The sequence below is a fragment of the Falco cherrug genome, chromosome 8, assembly GCF_023634085.1.
Source record: "Falco cherrug isolate bFalChe1 chromosome 8, bFalChe1.pri, whole genome shotgun sequence".
Taxonomy (NCBI): Eukaryota; Metazoa; Chordata; class Aves; order Falconiformes; family Falconidae; genus Falco; species Falco cherrug.
In genome coordinates, this window is record NC_073704.1 from 9,283,568 (window position 1) to 9,306,628 (window position 23,061).

General features: G+C 41.4%; 1 protein-coding gene across 1 annotated transcript in view; it reads left to right on the forward strand.

Moving 5' to 3' along the window:
- The window catches only part of ABCA12 (ATP binding cassette subfamily A member 12), an 88,512-nt gene that overhangs the window by 20,739 nt on the left and 44,712 nt on the right, over positions 1-23,061 (forward strand). The window contains exons 4-20 of the mRNA XM_055718340.1: positions 1,276-1,364; positions 2,788-2,897; positions 3,639-3,824; positions 4,643-4,821; positions 7,789-7,901; positions 8,985-9,078; positions 9,207-13,367; positions 13,995-14,110; positions 15,261-15,367; positions 16,732-16,985; positions 17,105-17,217; positions 17,669-17,793; positions 18,619-18,792; positions 19,715-19,879; positions 20,847-21,048; positions 21,616-21,755; positions 22,328-22,447. Of these exons, the coding sequence (XP_055574315.1) occupies positions 1,276-1,364; positions 2,788-2,897; positions 3,639-3,824; positions 4,643-4,821; positions 7,789-7,901; positions 8,985-9,078; positions 9,207-13,367; positions 13,995-14,110; positions 15,261-15,367; positions 16,732-16,985; positions 17,105-17,217; positions 17,669-17,793; positions 18,619-18,792; positions 19,715-19,879; positions 20,847-21,048; positions 21,616-21,755; positions 22,328-22,447 (6,448 nt within the window). The remainder of the gene's footprint in view (positions 1-1,275; positions 1,365-2,787; positions 2,898-3,638; positions 3,825-4,642; positions 4,822-7,788; positions 7,902-8,984; positions 9,079-9,206; positions 13,368-13,994; positions 14,111-15,260; positions 15,368-16,731; positions 16,986-17,104; positions 17,218-17,668; positions 17,794-18,618; positions 18,793-19,714; positions 19,880-20,846; positions 21,049-21,615; positions 21,756-22,327; positions 22,448-23,061) is intronic.

The window sequence follows — 23,061 nt, forward strand, 5'->3', positions numbered from 1 at the left end:
TCTTCCATGGGTTTCAATAGCCAGAAATCCTCCTTGCTTTCTGTTTTTGGATTCTGTGCAGCTGTTTAGGAAATAACTGGTTTTCTTGCCAACTGAAAATCAAAGGATTTGGCCAAACTATAGCTCAAGTCACGTGAGTCATTAATAAGCATCTTGACCACTATTGATGCTAGAAGTTGGCTGCATGAAGTATTGTACAACTATGTGGGTATGCCTACCCTTGTGTGGTTAACGTCAGCCTTACAAATATGTTGTATTCTACAAGAAAAAACACTAACTATTAAGTAGCCTTAGCAAAATTAGCAGGATATAGCAGAGTATAAAACCTCAGTAAAAGGTTGCTTGGGTAGGGGAAAGCTCCAGAAGCCAACATGAATGGATGCAACTCTGCTTCAGGAGCAGAATCACCATGGGTGAGGTTTTCACAAAGGCAAAGTGTTTGAGCTGTGACCCTTCACTGTCTGGATATATTATTGTGTAATATTCTGGAGTTTGTAATATTTAGCTAATCCAAAGTGTGGGGTTTTTTCCCCTCCCATTGTGCAACTCACCAAAGCTCTTATTAAGCTGTTGTATAACTTGCCCTAAACCTGTGCCTTACCAGTGGCCGGCAGAAAAAATGGGCAAGGTTCTCATCTTTGACACTGTTCCTTAGAAGCATTTACCAAGGTGTGCAAGACATGGTCACTTGAGATTCCCTTAATAAAAGGAAACTAAGTAAAGAAACTGAGCTCAATACCAACATCTTCCACCCTTTCTTTTCCACTGTAGGGAAATGATTGGCAAGGATAAAGTGAGGTTGTATTGTCTTGAAGGTTTTCTTGGTAGGGGCATGCAACCTGGTGTTCTAGCTTAGACTTAGATCAAAGGCCTCTCTGCTCAGTCTGAGTGTCATTAACAGTTCCATCAAGTTCTGCGCTGTTTCTTCTGCTGAGCCTACATTGGCGGAGGACAGAAAAGACTTGACACGAAGCCTTCCTTCCAGAAGTGGGAATTTGTTTAAGATTAGATCAGTTACCTATGTCAACCCCTGCCTGTCCTTGGTGTCCCTTCAGAGCAGGCATAAATGAGGTCCCTTCAGTGCAGTGTGCTTCCCCAAAATGCATGCCAGGCCTCTAGAAGGAACCAGAAGGAACTTTTGCATAACTCAGATTTCAACACACCTGCCATGAAATCTGGTATAGACCCATTCTGAGTCATGCAGTAGTTATGTGTAAGCTTGTTCATAAAAAACTGGGAGTTGTTACAGGGGTTTTCTTTTTTGTCTTCCCTTAGTAGGCAGAGGAGCTCATCCCATGTAGCCAAGGACAACCATCCATCACCATGGAGTGCAGAGGTGCCTAAAAGCAGGAACACTTCACTGGGTAGGTTATTTGCTGCTTTGCAAAGTTTTGGTCTTTAAAGGCTGATCTTTTGAAGCTCGCTGGACAAAGATACAATTCTTAGAGCACTGCTAAAATGATTTATGTGTTGTATACAGGCACATGACCATGGCCGTGACATTAGTGTAAATTCTTGGAAATAAGTACAAGTAACTGTCTGTAGAAAAGACTTTTGGAAACAGGCCAAGAAAACATGATTAAATTGTTGTGCTTCACAGAAGCAATGCGAGTTCGCAGACTGTTTGGACATTAATTAAAGACCTGGCTATTTATGGAATATTGCCCTTTTACTGCTCACAAATTTTCCATAAACAGCTTATGATTTTTGTAAATGTATTTCTTATTCACAGTTATCCAGCAAATAAGTCTTCTTCTGTGCCACAGTGGATATTTATTGTTGGTGATGTTCTCCTCTGACGTGATTCTCTTTCCTGAAGGAACTTTCAGGCTTACATTTTCCCTAAAATCATTAAAATTATTATTTATTGATGGTAATGGCTAGTACTATCTACAGGCCATCATGATGGATAGTCCTTCCTCCAGGGAGCTCACAATCAAATGAATGATTATGGATTTGCATTCTATGACTGTTCTGCCCCAGCCATTCACTGTTCCAATTAGCATTCCTGCGAATGCGCTCGCTCTTTGGTGTGCGGGCAGAAAAAGGCAGAACACAAAAGAGACTGAACGCAGAGGCGTGGGGAAAAAATAAATAAATCAATGAACAGTTATGGGAACTATCAACTCATGTTGATGGCCACAGATGGTCAGGGAGGAACTCAGTTCTACGTCTTATTTAAAAAAATAAAATAAAAATTGTAGGTCATAGCCTCTGCTGGTGTAAACTGGCAGAGCTTGTTTGGTTTCAGTGAGCTGTGCTGTTTTGAGAGCACAGCTCAGTGCCAGCGTTGGCTTTGGTGTGTGTCAGCTGGGGACCTGGCGGCGTGCCACCGTGTATAGCGGGCCGCAGTGCTCCAAATCTGTGTCAGAGCTGTTTCTGAATAACGAGTACCACCCACTGGTGCCAAAGACACCTGGAGGGTTCTCCCTTACAGGGCTGTCGGCTTGAGCTGATGTGGGCTTCCTTGTAAGGCTGCCCATGTATCTTCCTGTGTGGGGAAGCTGCAGGACTGGAGAGAAGAGGTAGAATTTAGTGTTGAACTGCAAGCAGATAGTTAAATGCATTTAATTTTAAAAAGCTGCAGAAGGCAATAGTGTAATCCAGGATTTAATTACATCAGAAAAAACCTTAAGTAAGTACAGGATTCCATTGGCTGTACCTTTGGAAACAGATTAATAATGATGGCATGCCCAAAGCTGTAGTTGGCTATCCTGTGTCATGGTTTGATGTAGCAAAGAGGTTAAAAGACATTAAGTAAAACAGTGTTTCAAACTGCTATTGCAGCATTTGGGGATTTGGTATCTCATGGAGAAAAACCCCTTCGGAATATTTCATCACCATTCAACTTGACTTCCAGCATTAACATGTTCAACAAAATCTTCAGTTTTGGGAAGGTAAGTCTGCATTTGCCTAACAGCTGAGTGTGAACATTCACATTTAAGATTCATGTGTATCTTAAAGAGTTAGAAGCTCAAAGCACCAACATACAGCTTTTATTGCTTTCAAATCTCCCCTATTATGTGAACGTGCTTTATTTTGGGAAAAGGAAGACAGTTATTGCGGGTGAACATTTAAACTTTGTGCTAAGTTTATTATGCTATAAGCAGAAATCAAATAAAGCAGACACCTTGGGACATAATACCATGAATTACCAAATATGGTTGCACACAATACCCTGAGATATTTTGCTCAAAACCAGTGAGTTAAGGTGTTTAGAGTGCATTTTCTTTCACATGAAATTAAAGACATGATGTCACAGGCTTTGCCATTCGGTTTGTTATTTGCCCATAATGTTCCTGCAGTGGCATCAGAGTCGCTGTGTGTTTATTAGGTAGATACTGACTATGCATAGAAACAACTCCTTTGTAAAAGAAATTGGTACCATGCAATGGACACCAGTACGCTTATGTTTTTGTATTAAGTCCTACAAACACTTACAAACAAAATTTCTCTTTGTGAGGAGTCTGAGGGATTTCGGTGACACTGTTCACCTGTTCTGTGTGTAAGTGCTCGTAATGACAATGCTTTTCAAATGTCACTACTACCCGTTAAGAAAACAGCCTCGTCACTGCATTTCAAACCATCCCAAATAAAGCATTGCTTTAAAGCTACCTTTGACATTGTTTTACTTTTAGAGCCAGACCAAATATTCAACTGCAGCAAATCTCAAAGTCATTCTGTGTGAGGTCTTGTCGCGATACATAGCACATCCCAATCTCACTGAAGAGAAGATGGCAGCCAATATCCACCACACATTCTGCTTTACTGATTCATCGCTTTTAGAGTCATTTACCCAAGAGTTCAGAAGTCAGGTCTCCCAGGTAAGTGCCCAGGATGTTTCCCAATATCTGCAGCTAGTAGCTGTTTTAGTTCACACATGTTATTGCAGTGTTTGGGAGAGAGAATGTGACCCCACCTGGCTAGGAGTTGCTTATCTCTATGCCAGAGTGCATATAGTGTATGATAAGCTGAGCTAATTCTTGTGAATGGGATTAATCCAAAGACCTTAGATTTGAGTATACAGCTCAGAAAGGCAAGGACATCCAGCTGTCAGCTAGTGGCCACTAAGGGTTCTCAGGTTCTCACCGTGCCTAGGTCTTGTTTCTTCTCTTTATTTGCCCTGCTGCAGCAGCAGGTGGATAAAACAGTGTGAGGATGTGGTGTAAATAAGAATATTTAAAGCTGGGGAGGCAATACATTTAATTGTGTGTTACCTCAGCCGTGTAACTTCATCCAGTAACTCCTGCAACTGACCCAACAATTCATGACTGAAGGAGTACTTGTCTTTGGGTAAAGCTATGTAATTAAAGCAAATGAATCCTTTAAAGATAATGCTTTCTTTCTTTGCCAGGGGGAGGATTTGATTTTAATTTTTCTTGTATTCCTAGTCTTTGAACTGTTTGGGACATTGTGAATAGCAAGACTTCAATAAATAGAGAATTTATTGTACAATCTGGGGTGTGAAGCTAAAGCACAGTCACTCTCTCAGTTATTGCCTGTCACTAGAGTCCTTTGAATGCATTGTTTGTAGAGTTGGGTACAAGTGCAGTGCAAGATGAAAAACAGAAAAAGACCCACTGGCAGCAAGGGTTCTTGTTTTCTTGCTCTTAAATAATTTCTCACATTGTTATTTGTTAAGGTGCAACACAACCCACAGTACCAGGCAGCATTCGTCAATGAAATCGTCTCATTTCTAATGCTCATCTCCCAAGTGCAGAATGACACGTCCCTATGGCATCTCCTTTTGCTGGCCCCAGATGTGTTTCAGAACAGTATGCACCTGCAAGACATAATTGATCTCCTTCAGAATCCAAGCAGGTAAAAATACAGAAAATGCCAGGAGAGTTACTGAAAGTTGGTGGGTTTGTGTATTGAACCCTAAGGGCACCACCAGTCATCTTGAAGAAATGGTGTATAGCTTAAAAGCATGATTTATTTGGGGGATGATATGGCTCCATATTAATGGTCTCTACAGACAGTGAATTGTTTTTTCAATGACTCTTGTGTCACTTTTTGATGGGAGCTTGATATGAAATCTTAGTTTTCTTCCTGCCTGCTCAGAGGTGCTGTCATGCCCATGTGCAGATAGAAAAGGTGAGTAGCAGCCACTGTCTTTGGTTGAAGAAAAAAGCTGGCTGGATAGTTGTTCTGCTAAAGAAAGCAGCTGCTTCTTTCCAGAAAATCATAGAGTGAAATTCAAGTTGCTTTGGAACACCTCAAGCATTTGTAAGGGAATCATAAATTATGGTGTTTTTTGGTGTTTTTTTGGTTTTTTTTTTTTTTTAAAGGATTACCTGATTTACTGCTGTTTTAACCTTTCAAGGTTGGTCCCAAGAAAGCAGAGAAGAGGAGGACCCTGGGTTTTAGCATATAGGGATTCAAATATGTATGACTTTAAGAAGGAAGTACCAGTTATGTTCTTGCCCAGTGGTTTTATGAAAAACAGAGCTGACTTAAATGTGTTAATTAACTGTGCTGAAATATTTGATGCTGTATGCAGCTAGGACTTATAAAAAAATCTTCTAAACTGGGCATAGCCCTGAAATCCTTTTCCTGGTCCATAGCTGGGCTAAACTCACTGATCTCTAGAAGACTTGAGTTACTCAAGAGATTAGGGGACTCTGTTCCAAATTACCTACTGAATATGTGACTGACACTGCTATAATTTGTTCTGAACAGTCCAGTTATTACAGCACATGGAGGACAGCAAGCAACTAAGCTTCTTCAGAGTTGGGTGGTGGGGGTTTTTTTTGTGGGTTTTTTTTGTTGTTGGTTTTTTTTTTTTTTATACTCAAGCTGTTGGATAAAGATGCCAAAGAGGGTGTAGAAACTTTGCCATTTTGATTACACCAGGCTTAGAGGGACTCACTTTTCATCACTGGCATGTTGCCAAGGCACTTAACAACCTGTACATTTGGCATCTAGGTAATTTGCTATACTGCATTGTGAGAGCTACTTGTAAGTTGCAATATCCTTTTCCTTAAAGGAGTCAGTAGCTGTATGGCAAGAATTTTAATTTTATTCGCAGTGGTTTTGTCCATGCTTTCAGTCACGGGATTATTGCATTTGTTTGCATTTACTGGCTTGCAGAATCAAGCCTGAGAACCAGCACTGTTTGAGTGCCCAGAATTAATATTTACTGTGCTGCTCTGCTTTGCTCTACAGCTGCAGAGCTGGGCAAAGTTATCATAGGCACAACAAAGAGGCACATAGAATTTCATCACCAGAACCGTGCAGTGCTTTTATGCTAGCATCTGCCAGTGTAAATGCATGAGTAAAGAGTTATTGCAAAGAGATTGCACAAACAGTATTTTCAGTGATGCTTACAAAGGTACATCTTAGCAAGCCTGGACATGTCTTCTATGCAGGCACTACTGACCTCCTAAGGAAATGCCGTACAGGGAATTTTTTTGTCGTATAAATATGAAGATACAGAAGAGAACTCTTGCTCATTGTGGCAGCTGTATTAACCACATGATAAACACCACCACTATGAAACAGTAACTTCAAAGTCATGGATTCTACAGAAAATTTAGAAGGAAATTTTATTGCGCACACAAACCTGGTTTACAGACTGAATTCAGGAATGCTCCTGTTTGTTGCTTTAAGATAGTTTTTCAGATAAGCACGTAAGCCGAACTTTTTATTTAAAGCCAGCGTCTGCAGAAGCCCTGCAAGACTGAAATAGAAGGGCAACAACAACACTTGTTTCCATGTTTGCTGCCTTCTGATCTGTATGATATGTGTCCACTTTTGGCAAGACTATGCCTCCCTCCTCCTTGGCTCTGCCATTGCTCAACTAAACACGTCATAACTGTAGTTTCTTTCCCCTCTAAGACTCTTACTAACAAGCACCTCTGCAGAATGGAAATGGTGAGCACCAAGTCCACGAAACCTGCATGAAGACATTATGTTAAATGAGGAGAAAAGAGTTCCCTGGTGCTGTGTTCTCACTAGCAGTCTGTTCCCACAAATCAGTATGTATTTATTCGTGCCACTGAAATCAGCTCAGCTAGGTTCTTTGTGTATCACCTGCAGAACTTCAGGCAGGCGAGAGATTGTGCATTTCACAGTGACCCTATGCCTACAGTGAAGAGCTACTCTTTATACAGCATAAGCAAAAGGGAATAATAATCACCGTGAAGTTTTCAGCAACCTGCACACATTGAAAAGAGTGTTTTAAATTACTTCCTCTGTGATACAATACGCCTGATTATCAGCTTGTTCTTTCCTAAGACTGAAAAACATTCCTTGCTTCCCTGTCAGCCTGATTATTACAGTATAAAAGAGGAAAGAAGGAGAATTAGAAATGGCAACAGTTATTTGTGGTTGCTTCTTCCTTCCACAGACGATGTTCCCTAGGGATCCCTGCTCTCCCTGGAACCATGTCTACTTGCTTTTTGGTTTCTTTTAGGAGGAGATGCACTCACAGCAGTGAATCATTGTGCTGACATACCACCTGAGTGTTTTCTAAGACCTATTGTGAGGATTTAAGTGACCGATAGATTTTACATAACCCTTTGAATAAGTACACCTAATGAGTACAACACATATGTTTGCGCTAGTATACTGCCATGGCTTTCCCATCGAAATCCTTTGTATCTGTATTTTGTGTATGATCAAACAAATAATTAAAAGTAGGGCAATGTCTTGTCTGTTATACATTTTAAGAATGATAAGCTGTACGCCAGCTGTTTCCTATTTGAACACTTGTTTTATTTCTTCTCATAAACCTGTAACCACAATTTATTTTCCTTGTTGTTGTTTTTTCCCCCACCCCTTTAGTGTTATGCTGGTAGCTCAGAATGTCTCTGCATCACTTGTGACTGATGATAGATTCAAAACTGCTCAGAATGGAGTTACAGATTCTCCATATTCCCTTAACTGCTTGGAGCAAGGTAAGACTCCTCCACGTAGTCATATCTCTGCTGAAAACCTGTGGTGCTGAGGAGAAGTAAACTGCAGGCTAATGAGTAACCATACAGATTGCATACTGTTTAGGGCTCAGCATAATGAATTCTTTCAACCTTTTACAAATGTGAATAAAATATCTCATTTCAGATGGAAAAGTAAAAAAGCTTGGTTTTGTCAGTAGACAATGAATTAATATGAGTTTGCAGTCTCAGTGGAAAAGGGGAGCGGTAATTTTTCAGCTTGATTTTGCAGCAGTGGGGGGCATGGCAATATCTGCCTCTAGTTGTAGGCTCTGTCAAATTCACGTCAGTGTATCAAGGTAGGGGCTGGGGCTGGGCTGCTCAACAAGCTGTATGTGTCAAGATCAGCCATTTCTCTAAACTCCTGTCATCTTACAGCAGAGGCAGAGTCCTTGACATCCCCTCTAACTGAGGTTATGTGGATGGGCAAGGGAAAGGTACAGCATCTAAATGCTACAAGGGACAGACTGGTAAATGCTGTCCATTCCCTGCTTGTTTCATGCAGACTGTGGGAGTTGAGGTGGGTAAGAAGCAAGCGGATTAATGCAGTGCAAGTAGGGAAAACATGGAGATACGGCTAGTGAGAGGACTGGACACGTGGGGATATCAAGATGAGTGTAAATGGCTATGGGAGACATAAATGATGCTGCAGACGAAGCCTATGTGCAAGCAGTAAAAAAAGCGTTCCCAAGTGACGTGAAGGAAATAATAGTAAGTATTAGGCCACCTTATGCTGCATTACTGATGGCAACATGCTCCTTCAGCAGGAGGAGAGCTCCATTAGAACCCAGATCACAGGGGCATTAAGCTGTTCCTGAGATGAAAAATCATTTCTACGAAGACAGGTAGCATTCTGACTTCCCTTGGAAGGCCAGGAAGAGTTACACCCCAAAACAGCACTCTAATTTCTAACCAGGATCTTGTGTCTTGTCGTAGGAGCCTAACTTCACCTGTGCACGATATCCTTGACAGGTTTGCCATACAGTTCTTCTTAGTTTCCAAACTAACGTGATCTTTACTAATATACTCTTTACATGTTTGTTGTAGATAAAGAAAAAAGTTCCGTGACCAGATATATTTGTAATCTCTTTGTTAACTGGAAAGACAATCAGACTTTATCTGAATTGGAGGAAGTTCTGAGGTAAGACATTAGCTGAAGGGATATTACTAACAGTATAATTCAAATCTATGATCTTTGCTCTAAATCACCTTACATTTCTACTTGCGTTGATTTCATATTCACTAAAATGCTTTTTTGTTCTCCTCCAGAAAAATAAAATCACCCGAGATTGGTGGAAAAGACTCCAAGAGGTCCATTAATTCAGATGATTTAGAAGCCATACAAAAGTCTCTACATCATTTAAAAGGCTTTGAGAAAAAAATGAATAGAAGTGAATTAAAAAGCTTAAATCTATTCAGAAATTTGAAGAATGAAACATTACAGAAATTGTATGCAATTCTTGAACTGGGAATGAATCCACATCATGATTATAAATTAAAGGAACCATATAATAAGAAAATAATTGATGAAATCTATAACTTCACATCACTGCAATTACAGGGTGACTTTAATGGGACTTCCATTTTCAATATAATGACCCAGTGGAAAGAAATTCAGAGTGCTTTAAAATTAGCTACAATGATTTGGAATCCAGTTCTGTTAAATAATTCTAATTTTAGTACAGTGCAAACTAAGGATGCTCTCAAAATATTGCTTTCCACTAGCATGCCATCATTTCTGGAAGACTTCAGAGACCGTTTAAAGGGAATGCAAGAAATACCATCTTTGTTGTCTGATCATCTGCTTCAGCCTGTGTCTTACAGAAACTTTCCAGACCAGCTCCTAGCTCTACAGAAGCTGTTTTTTATAATGACAGATGCAAACATAGGTTATCAGTACCTTCTAATGCCTGTGTTTGAACTGATGCGGAAAGTAGAAAGCTCCATGGGTGAAGCCTGGTGGGATGAGTTGAACGCCTATTGGCGCATTGGGGAGAAACTGAGATCGACGGAGTGGAATAACACAGGCATCATAGCCTATGGGCAGTTTTTAGAGGTATTAAACAGCCATTTACGAAAGCCAAATAGTAATTCAAATAGTGTCTTCAGTGAACAATTGGATCAGCTGTCAGAATTTGTAACATCCGTATTTAAAGAGTTCGGGGAAAACTCTGAAGTACCCAGTATCTCACTAGTCACTCAAGCCATACAAAAGACCTTGTACATATTAAAAGACTTACAGCTGAATTATAACATCATTAAATTAAAATCTATAGATCTTTTCTTTAATTTTGACAATAAAACCTTTGAGACATTGTCTGAACTTCTGAAGACTGGAATGAAAATCCTTCGTTATACAAGTGCCAGTGAAGCTTCCATTGAAGAAATAATGAAACCTGTCTACAACTTGACACATCTTCTACTGCAGGAGCTCAACCAGTCTTCCTTACAGCACAATACTTTGCTAGAGGCAAAAATTTGGGAGTTTTTGCATTTAGCCTTGAGTCCTTTTCTGGAGAGCAGCGACAATGGTTACAGGACATCCCAGAACTGCTCCGCTCAGGATGTGCTCCGTATAACACTTGAGATGCTGTTTGAAAACGCCACTCTAAGTGAGTCCTTAGCCAGGAGCCCCTGCAAACCCCTCTTTGATTCCATGGGCACAGTGGGTGGAACAGCGCACAATGAGACCTTTACCAAAATGTTCCAGCTTGCCATAGCAAACCTGAAACTGTCTCCAGAGTTTGCTGCTGTCTACAAGAGCAGCGGCAGTGAACGCTTTTCCAAGGAGTTGTCGTGCATCATCCAGTCTCTGCACTTTTCTCTGAGTTTCCTTTCCAAATTAAACGTCGTCTCTGAGCTGGAAAACTCTTGGGTGCAGGAGAAGGTGAGAGCTCTGACTGCTGTCACGGAGGGGCTGCTGCAGAGTGATGCCTCCTGCCCCGTCTCAGTCCAAGAGGTGGGTGGTGTGCTTCCATCTCAGCTTTTGAACATGCTTGTGCCTTTCATGCTGAATGAAACAGTGCTGAACTCCCTAAACTCTGATACCTCAGCAGACTGGCTTAGGCTGCCTGTGTTTTCCCATCTGTTACCAACTGTTTCTATTAGGAACAGCAGTATATATGAACTGCTACAGGTGGGCAGAAATGCTTCCAACCACTCTGAGTGGGGAGATTTCTCACGGCTATGGCATGCCACTGGCAATCTGTTGACCACCAAATGGAACCTAACAGAAGTGGATGAATATGTGCAACTCCTGGAAATTATGGAGAAAGCTCTGATTCTCTTGGACTTTGGAGTAGCTCCTGGAAAAACATTAATACATCAGATCTTTCATAATTCCAGTGAAGGAATCAAATCCTCAGATCTGAATGATTTGTATAATTCATTAAAACTCTTTTTCAGTTCAACTTCTGCCACAAACAGCACACTGGACTTGGAAAGAATATTTCAAGATACGCTTCCATTGTATGACGTTGGTGGTGAAGGATTGTTCTACCCTAATCCCTATGGAAAAGAAAATCAAGATATTCTAACTATGGCTGCGGTGATTTGGAATCAACTAATTTCAGACAGGACTCATTTTAATGCAGAGAAAGCATGGGAGGTTATCAAAATGATTGCACTTCATGCAATCTCGCTTGAAGACTTTGAACATTATCTCAGCACAAATGAATACGTGTCATCATTATTTTCTGACTTCTTGTTGACCCCTGTAACTTCTGAAAATTTTGCAGAACATCTCTTGTCCCTTGATCAGCTTCTCGCTGCCATGGCAGAGGTGAATACCAGTGAGCATTATCTATTGATCTCTTCTTTGTCTAAGTTAATGCAGAAACTCCAGAGTTCCCCTTATGGAAGGCAGCGAAATGAACTTCGTGCTTTCTGGCATATTGCTGAAGTACTCCAGTCCATGTACTGGAATAGTACAGACAGTCTCACTTCGCAGTCACTTCTAGACATGCTGCAAAATCAGTTCAATACCATGAAAAATGACTCTAGTCTTCCTTTCAGTAAGGAACTGAAGCAGCTGATAAACTTTGCATCCTCCATGTTTGAGCTGTATGGCGAAGAATACACCAGAGGAACCAACTTCTCCACATACTTGCAGGCCATCCAAAGGAGTATCTTAATTTTAAAAAGTTTGCAGAAAAGGTATAATATTAGTGAGGCTGAAGTTGTCAACTTATTATTTGATTCTTACAGTAACTATACCCAGAGACTAATTGAAATATGGAGAGCAGGAATGAAAGTCCTTCATGACACCAACTTAAACAAAACATCCGAAGAAAAAATGGACATTGTGTATAATTTCTCACATTTGCTGCTGCAGGAAGAGTTCAACCAGTCTTCCTTACAGCACAATACTTTGCTAGAGGCAAAAATTTGGGAGTTTTTGCATTTAGCCTTGAGTCCTTTTCTGGAGAGCAGCGACAATGGTTACAGGACATCCCAGAACTGCTCCGCTCAGGATGTGCTCCGTATAACACTTGAGATGCTGTTTGAAAACGCCACTCTAAGCGAGTCCTTAGCCAGGAGCCCCTGCAAACCCCTCTTTGATTCCATGGGCACAGTGGGTGGAACAGCGCACAATGAGACCTTTACCAAAATGTTCCAGCTTGCCATAGCAAACCTGAAACTGTCTCCAGAGTTTGCTGCTGTCTACAAGAGCAGCGGCAGTGAACGCTTTTCCAAGGAGTTGTCGTGCATCATCCAGTCTCTGCACTTTTCTCTGAGTTTCCTTTCCAAATTAAACGTCGTCTCTGAGCTGGAAAACTCTTGGGTGCAGGAGAAGGTGAGAGCTCTGACTGCTGTCACGGAGGGGCTGCTGCAGAGTGATGCCTCCTGCCCCATCTCAGTCCAAGAGGTGGGTGGTGTGCTTCCATCTCAGCTTTTGAACATGCTTATGCCTTTCATGCTGAATGAAACAGTGCTGAACTCCCTAAACTTCTCTGACAGCTTAGCAGGCTGGAATAACCTGTCCGCGCTCTTCAGTGTGGCACAGGATGAGCTCCACATGAACGACCTGCTGCAGGGACTCAAAGGCGCCTTCAACCTCACCAACTGGAATTATTACTCAAGTGTCTGGGATGTGGTTGATGGTTTCCTAAACGTTGAAAGGAATCTCCCTGAAGCCGCTGCCTTTGCAAAGTTGTTGGAAGCAGTGGCGAACAACTCTGCCAACGACGTGTCAGCTCCAGAAATCACAGAAGCCAGTTCCTACTTTCTCAAGAGACTGAGCTTCTCTGATCTGCTAAATGAATTCAATATAAGCTCCAGTTCAACTTTTCTCTCCAACAAAACTATTTTTGACAGAGTGATTGATATTGTCACTCATCAATTCATTGTCACAGCAGAAGCCCTGTACAACAACACCTTTCCCTGGACTCAGAGTGACCAAACTCTGTCACCAACCAGTTTGATCACACGGTGAGTTTGCTTTTTGGGTATTGTGATTGCATTGATGGGTAGTGACCACCATTCTCATTCCAGCACGAGAAGTGTATAATTTTCTTCTAGCACAGCAACTTAAGCCTGCAATCACGGTAATTTAGGACACTAGGTCTAGTGTGGGTTAAACTGAAAATGATGAAATTTCTCCTTGAGCTGAACATGCAGGTAAAAGTGAGACCTTCAGAAATTGTATTTGTTAGCATGTATCAGTTTACAGTGGAAGCAGAATCTTGTAGCAGGCTTGCGATCAGTGGTAAACTCTTTGGAAACCTCTTTGTGATGTGACTCTAAATTTTGATTCTTAGTCTCCCATAGGCATGCCTTTCCATCTGTATCTTGCATCCACAGTGAACCTTTCAAGTGTGTTTTCTTATAGGTGTGGTTTGAGAGTGAATGACAGTTCTGGGAGATAACAGCAAAAAGTACTAATGAAATAAAATTGGAAGGGTACCCACTTACGAGGTGTCATGGGGGACACATGGCTACATCTGGAATTCCTATTTACACTGTCAAGGAACAGCATCTACCCAGCTGACAGGTTGCTTGCTGATATATCTTATTTTTGAAGGAGAAGCTGATTTAAAATCCTATCTTTTTTTTCAGATTTCTGTTTTTAGAATTTGAAAACACCATCTTACAGGTGACAGTGAATAACAGCTATAACCCTTACCTGATGTGTTTAATAAATGCGACTGAAGCTGAAGACAGCGAATTGACAGGTGATCATGATTTCATTAATGTTGTGGACCTCAGCTGGAATATGTTGTGCCTGTCTTTGCGAAGTGTTTTGTCTAATGGTGGGAAGGAATGTTTTTATCTGCTGGCAATTAACTGGAGCTGTGAGACCTTGGGAAGGCAGACTCCTTTTTTGAGTTATGTCACATTGTGGATGTAAGTTTTCCATCCAACTCTATCCAAAAGGCATGTCTACTCTTTGCTGTGTGATGTCAGGTTGCTGACACTGAGATAAAGAAATCTTACAAACAGAAACCTGTATTCCCTTCAGAGCTTTACCCATAAGATGACAGCAGTTATTTTTGAGAGTTAACATGGTATTTCACATAGATATTCATCATATGAGCTTATTGTAAAACCTGAGAAGTTTATCTGTTCACAGAATAGAGATACCATGTGTGCTCTGAAGGGCACTGTCACAAGTCCTGTTACCAGCGTGGGGTGGATTTCTTTAGGACCAGAGCACCGACTTGGACTGGTTCTATTATATTCCAGACTACAACATAGTTCCTGGTCTGTGATTTCGGAGGTCCTGAGCCAGGACAGACAGTGAGCTACTGGAAAGGGGCCAGTGGAGAGCAATGAAGGTGATGAGGGCAGTGGGGCATCTCCCTGGTGAGGAAAGGCTGAGGGAGCCGGGCCTGTTCAGCCTGGAGAAGAGAAGGCTGAGAGGGATCTTATCAATGTACACAAATCCCTTAAGGGCAGTGGCAGGAGGATGGGGCCAGGCTCTTTTCAGCGGTGCCCAGCGGCAGGACAAGGGGCAACGGGCACAAACTGCATCACAAGTTCCATCTGAACATGAGGAAGCACTTCTTTACCCTGAGGGTGGCAGAGCGCTGGGACAGGCTGCCCAGCGGGGCTGTGGGGTCTGCTTCTCTGGAGACGTTCAAAACCTGCCTGGATGTGTCTCTGTGCAACCTTCTCTGAGACAACCTGCTTTAGCAGCAGGTTGGACTGGATGATCTCCAGAGGCCCCTTCAACCCTGACCATTCTGTGGTTCTATGTGAATTTGGTGGAAAACAGCAATTCTCAGTAGGCCTTAGAATAAAAGTGCTGATATTCCCATCTGTGAAGTTTCTGCAAGTCTGGTGTTTTTGTCTCGCGTAACTTTTGTTTTCTTCCTTGCACAGAAAAGATCACACTGCTTTTGAGGCAAACTCATCTTAAAAAGAACTCTTTTATGCAAAATAATACCTCTGAGAAACATTCATCCATACCGGAGCTCCTGAAGCTAAAAGTGAGTCTGCTTAAAATGCTGACTTGAAGGACATCCCACAGTGATACATGAATGTTCAATGGAGGTTTTGTAAAACAGTGTGTGGAAAAAAGGTTTCTTAAAATAACAGCTGATGAAAACTATGAAACTGTTTTCTGCCTGCTGCCTATATCTAAAGGTCACCATTAAACTGGGCTGAGGAACTTGTTCTTACATGAGTCTCCACCAAGTGTACACCCATTTTTCTGAGAAAGTAGAGGTGATTCTGTCTTCCCAGTCTGTTGGATAGAATGGCTTCTGTTTTTCACCAGCTATTGCAAAAGGATAAGCACTGCATATTTTTCATAAATCAGTCCACCAGTAGTTTTAAAGTTCAGTACATTGAGACTTAGCAAAGCACCTTGCAGAGCTGAGATCATTGTTGGGGGATGCCTCAGCTTCACTTAGAAGTATGTAAGGAGGTTCTTGAATGCACAACTAGCAGTTAGATGCCTCTGCCATTCTGAAAATCAATGGAATTGTGCATACCTAATTGGGAGTTATAAGTACAACTAACTTAGTTACCACTGTACCTAAGGAGCTATACCAACACCATGGATTTCCCTCGTCAGCTTTGGATTTGGCAATGCCTCATTTGAATAAAATACTTCTTACGCCATATGTACATGACTGCACTAATAGCATGCATACACTTTGTTCGATTTCTCCACATGAGAAATAGAATTGCAAAGCTATTTAAAAAAAGACAACAGTATGCAATGCTGTTGCTGCTTAATGTATCTGTAACAATAATACGATAAGCCTTAGTGTGATAGGTACTTGTAGGCACAAAACAGACCACAGTTCTTGCCATAAGAGGCTGGTAATGTAAATAGTGATGTTAGATAAGAGGGAAGCCCGTAATAGCAGAGTAGGCAAAGGACTATAATTTTACACAGGGTGGCAGTTGCGGAAGTCCTGGCTTCTTGTCAGCTCCATTTTATATGCTGTAGTAGAGATGACCAGATGGTATCTGAAAGGCTAAACCTGTTGCACAAGGTAGATTTATTTGATCTCTGGGAGAATCAGTTGGTCAAAAAATAAGTCCAAATGGAGTGTTGCTGTGTATGCGTCTTGGGCAGGGGAAACGGTAGTTGAGGCTTGCAAGGTTTATTAGATCCTGTGAAATGTTGTGCAGCCAGGTCTGCTACAAGCTCATGTAGGCATGATTGTTATGAACTGTTCTAATGGAGAACTTTTGAATGAACTAAAAATATATATTAAAATTTTAACGCTAAAGAAAAAATGGAAAGGAATAGCTAGACTCTTTAAAACTTGCCTTTTATAATTCTGTCATCTAACTGGTGTTTGTGCATTTGTCTTCCTTTTCAAAATTTCCTTTAAAGATATCTCACCTCAGGGATCTGACAACACTTCTTTGTGACTATGAAAGCTTTAAGTCAATACAGCATATCTGCCATCTCCCAAATGTTAGCTTTGGAGAACTGTGTGAACAAAGTCAATCTCATGAGCAGCTCCTCCGTGCTATTGAACTGAGCAATCAAGTTGTGACCAACGTACTGAATCACAGAAGAATCTCCCAAGAGCTTCAAAATATACTGATTGGGGATGCCACGAACATCCAGACACAAATGAAGTGGTGAGGCTCTCCCTCTGGGTTAGACTGGTTTAGTACTCTTATTTATGAAATGATGAAATGGCTTCTTGCCTTCTTTTTGTATTCTCAATTTTGTTGATTGTTTTGTTTTTCCAATTTAGGTTTCAAGAAAATGTACCAGAAATTGCTTTCTTTCAAGAGGTTCCTCGGTATATGACTACTTTGAATTCTATGTTGAACATTACAGAGAATTTAACAGATTCTAGCAAGCAAGGTAGTTTTCTGTATTTCCTTTACAATGTTGGTAAACATTGCCATTGGTGCCATACTTTCTGATGGAAATCCTAAGACTTGCTTAGCTGAGAGGAAGAAGTGATCTTAATGAAATAACCATATACCATGTCCCATGTCCCTGGGATCCTTTATCTAGGATAACTCTAGAGACCATCCTTTGTTTTCTGTACAGCCCGAATAGTCCTGTGTGCTGAAAGTCCCGAGTCTTTGTATTTGAGCACCTTTTGCTGTCAGCTTCAGCCTACATATTGTAAAACCTAGACAATATGACTGTATTTTGCAAGTGGTTTTGGTTTTGGTTTATTTTTTTTTTTTTAATAAGCAGTGATGTACCACGCTTCCATATACCTGAAGTCCCCTCTGTGTGTTTGAGATTGCTGTATGTCTGGAGAAGGCTGTTACATCAATTGTTATTTCATTGGTCTTTACAGAAAAGTTAGGAGATATATTCAAAAATGTGGACCGGCTCAAAGAGGATCTTAAAAGCACAACAGGAATGTCCACAGCCAGTATTGATGCTCTTCTGGAAGCATCTCTACCGGAAAACAGCAGTCAGGTAAGTTTGCTGTCATCCTGGCGGGAGATCTTGTTGCTTTCTACCTCTCAGACCATTAAAACGAGAATTTGTTAGTGAATGCAGCTAAGCAGATCGCTGCATGCACGACAGCACAGAGAGAGGTAGATGATCCCACAGGGATAGACAGCATAGCATGTTATGGATCAAAAGAGCCATCGGAAATGCAGTAGGAGCAGTCATTGACGTCAGTTCAGCCATTGGAGACCAAAAGCCATATGGTCTCTTTGGCTGTCACCAGTAGCTGGTAAGCAGCCATGCACTGCCTGGTGAGCAATTGCTCTGGTCTATACCAAGGGCACAGTTTACTCTGAACTGGCTAATGAGGACTGAGTAGGGTCCTTGGTGGGGTCCTCAGTACTGAGACGTGGTTGCAGTCCAGATGGAAAAGCACACTTCTAACCACAATTCATGAGAGCACTCGGGGTCTAAAAATAGCCTCCCATAATGAGAGATGAGCTTGCCTTCCTCAGCCTCCTGTGCAAGCAGAGCTCCAGATGCTTTTCCCCTTCCCAGCCATCTTGTCTGGACTGAGACCCAAAGACCGTGGTCTTTTCCAAACTTCACATGCATCAGTCAATGGGAAATTGAAACCACAAAAGCTTTTACTACTGTGCAAGCTGGGCAGTAAAACACAATCCATAGGATTTGTCCCTTGGAGAGGGAGTAATGGGTAGGCATTTTCTGGTTCTCAGCGTTGAAATATGACACTGTGGAAAGAACAACAGCAAGGCAAGATTAATCCGTGCATACTGGAGCGAGCAGTCTACCCCCTAACAAATCTTTTCTTACTTTGTGCAAACACAGCTCATTTCTCAGATCATCCAGCTGGAGTCTTGTAGCGGCCATCCTGCTGACCCACAGCTGCAAACAGTAGCAGAGGAGTTCTGCCATCTCTCTCTTTCAGGGAGGACCCGTGAGACATACATCCTGGGGGTCACTCTGTTACGACACTTAGACATTTACAATTTCTTATACAAGGTTAGTGTTGGATTTGTAGAGTGCTTTCTGTAGTCTTTGCTGCACGCAGTGGCTGAAAGGTCATAAAATATCATTGCAGTGGCCAGAAGCTATGCTGATTTACACAAGCCAAAGATCAGGCTTTGCTCATGCAGTCATTTTTATTGCATATCCATGCTGTGACAGTGTGGATATAAATGAGGATCCCAGCTGGTGTAAACCAGCAAACCTCATTTAAAGACACTGGACCTACTTTAAATGCCTCCCTATCTGCTAGTATCATTTATATGCTGTCACAACCTCTTGAACATTCCCAGCTGAGTTCAGGCTTCCCAAAAATAAGGCACTGGGCTAATTTTTTTTATTCCTTGAGAAGAGAAGCCCTAGCAAAAGTCCTGTAAAATTTATTTTCCCAATCTAGTTGGCACTGCCAAGTTATTAAATGATTCAAATATCCCATGCACACAATTATATAAATAACATGTATAAATACCATTCATGGAGAAGTGCCTATTGAATACATATTTTAAAATGCTACAGAAGTGATCTGGAGAAGAAAAGTTATTAAATGAGAATGCTAAGCAGTTCGGCTCAGATCAAAAGTCACTTGCAGTGTTTGACATCTATGTTGTGCAAAATGTTACCTCTTAGAGACTCAGATTATAACCCAGCTAGTATCTGATACACATTTCCCAAATGTAAGTGTTTGGAAACATGCACTGTTCAGAATATGCAGTGTTCAGGGGAGTGGTTTGCAAAAGCACTTGGGGACTTGGGAATACAAATCCATTCATTTCCCGTGGGACATCTGCTCCCTAAGCCTCCCAACAGTTTTGAAAATCCCTCAGTCTTTGGCTTGGAATTAACACTCTATGGGTGTGTTACATGCATGTGCACACAGATTCCTGCTAATCAGAATTGGTTTTCTTCCTGTCTCTTGTAGATGCTTTTCCCTAAGGAACTTCAGAAACCCGTGGACAAGATGTTAGGCCTTCTGACAAAAATGAAATATTTCAGACGCCAGGTTGAATCTGATGTTGATCCATTGCTACAAGCTATTCATTCACTGAAAAAGCTCCGGCAGTCTAGAAACGTGCCACTGACTAAGGTACACGTAGTTTCCATGCACTTTGGAGGCAAAACACCACTAGAACAGTTTCCACAGTAATTTCTTACCCTAGAAGCCAAAGGTGCCTTAAATCATAGATTACTGATTCTCTTTTAAAGCAGCAGTGTTCTAAGAAGAATCCTAACAAACTTAGATGTTGCCTTCCTGGGAGAGCTTTGATTTGAAGCAGTGGGACCATCATGTGCTCATGATGGAGGGGAGACAAGGACCATGTGCTGTGGGAGGGACACTAGGAAAAAAAAAATGCAGGGGATGAACAACTATCTTGAAGGAAGGTACATTTCCAAGAACATACTAAAAGAGGTCAGCTTGTGGAAACAACTGGAGAACTGCCCACTAAAGGCTATTCAAAACCATGTAAGTCAACAGCAAAAGTGTGCTGTCATTTTAGTGTGTTACATTACACCCAAAGCCTCAAGACTGACCAAAACATTCAGTGCAAACCCAGTCCTGCTCTGACCACAGCAGTAACTTCAGGCTGCACTCGCCTCATCCAGCAGTGGATCCAATCCCTCTCTGGTCCATAGTCAATGACAGCATAGATCACAGGAATTGTTTCTGGTAATCACTTTGCCTGTGCGTTGCAGACCCACATGCATTCATGAACTAGATGGGGATAGGGGATGTACACATCTGTGTGACAAATTCTGTCTTGTAACCCAGGGTGGACATGTGTCACCAGGCACACATTATAGGCAATCCCTATAGACACATTATAGGCAATTCCCACATTGGATCTCATACCTGGAAGTGACTGGTATGACATACCTGGAAGCTAACAGAGGTTAGCTAAAAAGGCATATGATCTCCATGGAAAGTCCCTTTTTTTGTAGGAACAAATCTCTCATAACAAAGCAGTGTAAAAATGTTCAGTCCTTGCCTTCTGATTCTGTTATTTCTTTTTTCTCTCAGAATGGGATTTATTTGCATCTTGTCTTTTCTGCAGGCATTATTTAAACCGAACAACTTCAGGATAACACGTGGCACATTTAAGTCCATGTCAAAAGTTCTCTGCAATCAAGAGATCACCCCCCTGTTTTTTGAGTCCTTGCTTCCAGATTTTGGAGACTCTGTAAGCAATAGTTCATCTGTGGAGGATGTCTATGTCCAAAAGATGATGAGGAAATATGGGATTCCTCATGACTCCAGTAAGTCTGCCTTCTCCTTAAGGCAAAAACATTTCAGAGCCAAACTCTACTGCTTCCAGAGAGATCCAGTGCTGAGCTGTTCCCCTGTATGTCTCTGGAGGGCTGTAAGTGCTCATTTTTTATGCTAGCTGAAGATCTGCACTGCCCTAATTATTGGTGGTTTATTTCCATAAAAGTTAAAAGGAAGACAGCCTATGTAGCAGAGCAGTGCTTGACACTGCACACTTTCCCATTTGTTGATGATCTGGTCTTAGGGCTTGACAGGTCACTGCTCTTTCTTGATGTGTAGTTTTTCTGACTGTACTGACATTATTAGCTCCTCTAAGTTCACAAAACTCCATTTAACCTTCAAGCAAAGAATCTTGGCTCAAACAGTGAGACTTTTGTTGACTTGAGTTCAGCAACAGGAGATCTTGGGGGTGGATTGTTTTTGTCAAGATGCATTATGTCAGTCAGTGAAGAGGGCTCTGAAGCAATTTGCTGGACACAGCAACAAACTGGGTAGATGGGAAAAAATACACTGGTAGCTTTCTCATGTCTGGTCTGTTTGCTTTTCTCCCCTTGCAGCACCATTTTGCTTATCCTTCTACCTGGACCTGGTCAAGACCCCAACTGGAGCTTTAATTTGGTCTTTTTTAAAACCAATGGTGCTTGGGAAGATCCTTTATACGCCAGATACCGTAGAAACTCGAGCAATCATGAGAAAGGTATGGCTGTTTTTACGGTACATCAGGATACACCCACTGTAAAAGATTGTAATATATCTAGCACTAGATAAATTACTAGATAAAAACTAGGGCTTGTTTCTCTAAGAAGCAGAAGTCTACTTTGTAACTGTTTGGGAATATTGGTCAAATTATCTTTTCCTCATTGCATTGCTGGTCATTTGAGTCATCTTTTGTCTTTGAATAAACTTTGACTCCAAAAAGTTGCTCTTGGTCTAGTATTTATAATAAGATTTTTTAAATGTAGGGTGTTTTTTTGCCAGTAATAGAGAGATGTCTCTTAAGACAAATGCTAACACCAGTACTTGTTTGCAAGCCAACCAGTGGTAGAAGGAAAGCTGATATCCAAGTTATGCTCCAAATGTCACATATAAAGCTGTACTTTTAATTACTTGTATCCAAATTCAGTGTGTTAAGGGGCGTTGTGCCAAGTGGTGATAGGGTGCTAAGAAAAATCCAATTTGGTCTTAGCTGTTTTATTGATTTATTTATTGTTTAAAAGCTGTAAGGTAATTAATAAATGAATTCTTATATGTTGTGGGCTTTTTCTGTAGTCTAACGCAACCCTGAAGCAGATGGCTGATCTAGCCCTAAAGTCCCAGGAGTGGTTGGAGAAGTCTCCTGTCATCATGCATTCACTGACTAAGTTAAACCAGACAGTTCCGATGATCAAGGTATGAGATTCTGCCCTCCCTGTCTCTCTCATGGGAGGGAATTGGGAGGATGGATTTCTTCACTGAAATAAACTGGGGTTCCAGGGACCTCAGGGACATCTTGGGTCAGCTGGGGAAAACCCATTTCAGGCTTTTGTTCTGGACTTCACAGTTTCTGTGCCTTCCTGCCTGTTCCCTTAACAGAAATACTCCTGACACACCTTTCCATGCAAATCCTCTTTCTGAAATGATCTGTTTGTAATATGCTCCCTGACACTGGCCGTGCTGAGGCCTGCTGGAGGGCTAAGATGAGCAGGGAATGCTCTTCAGTTTGTAAATTAACTTTCTGCTTGATGGAGTGATCCAGCCAGCCAAGACCAGGCAAGAAATGACTTTTTCAGAAAATGAAACAATATCTATAATAAGCATGTAGCTCTGGGTACACACGTAAGAGCTAGAAGATGTCTTTGTACCTCAGCGAATGTAAATAAAATTTCTTTTTCCCCTCCTAAGGAGCCTAGCCTTGCTTGGGTACAGAAAGCAGTAGGCTGTAATGTTTCACGCACTTGCTTTCCATTCTCTGCAGTAAAAATTGTCTCCTTTTCTTATGAAACTATGAAAATGAGATCTCTGGA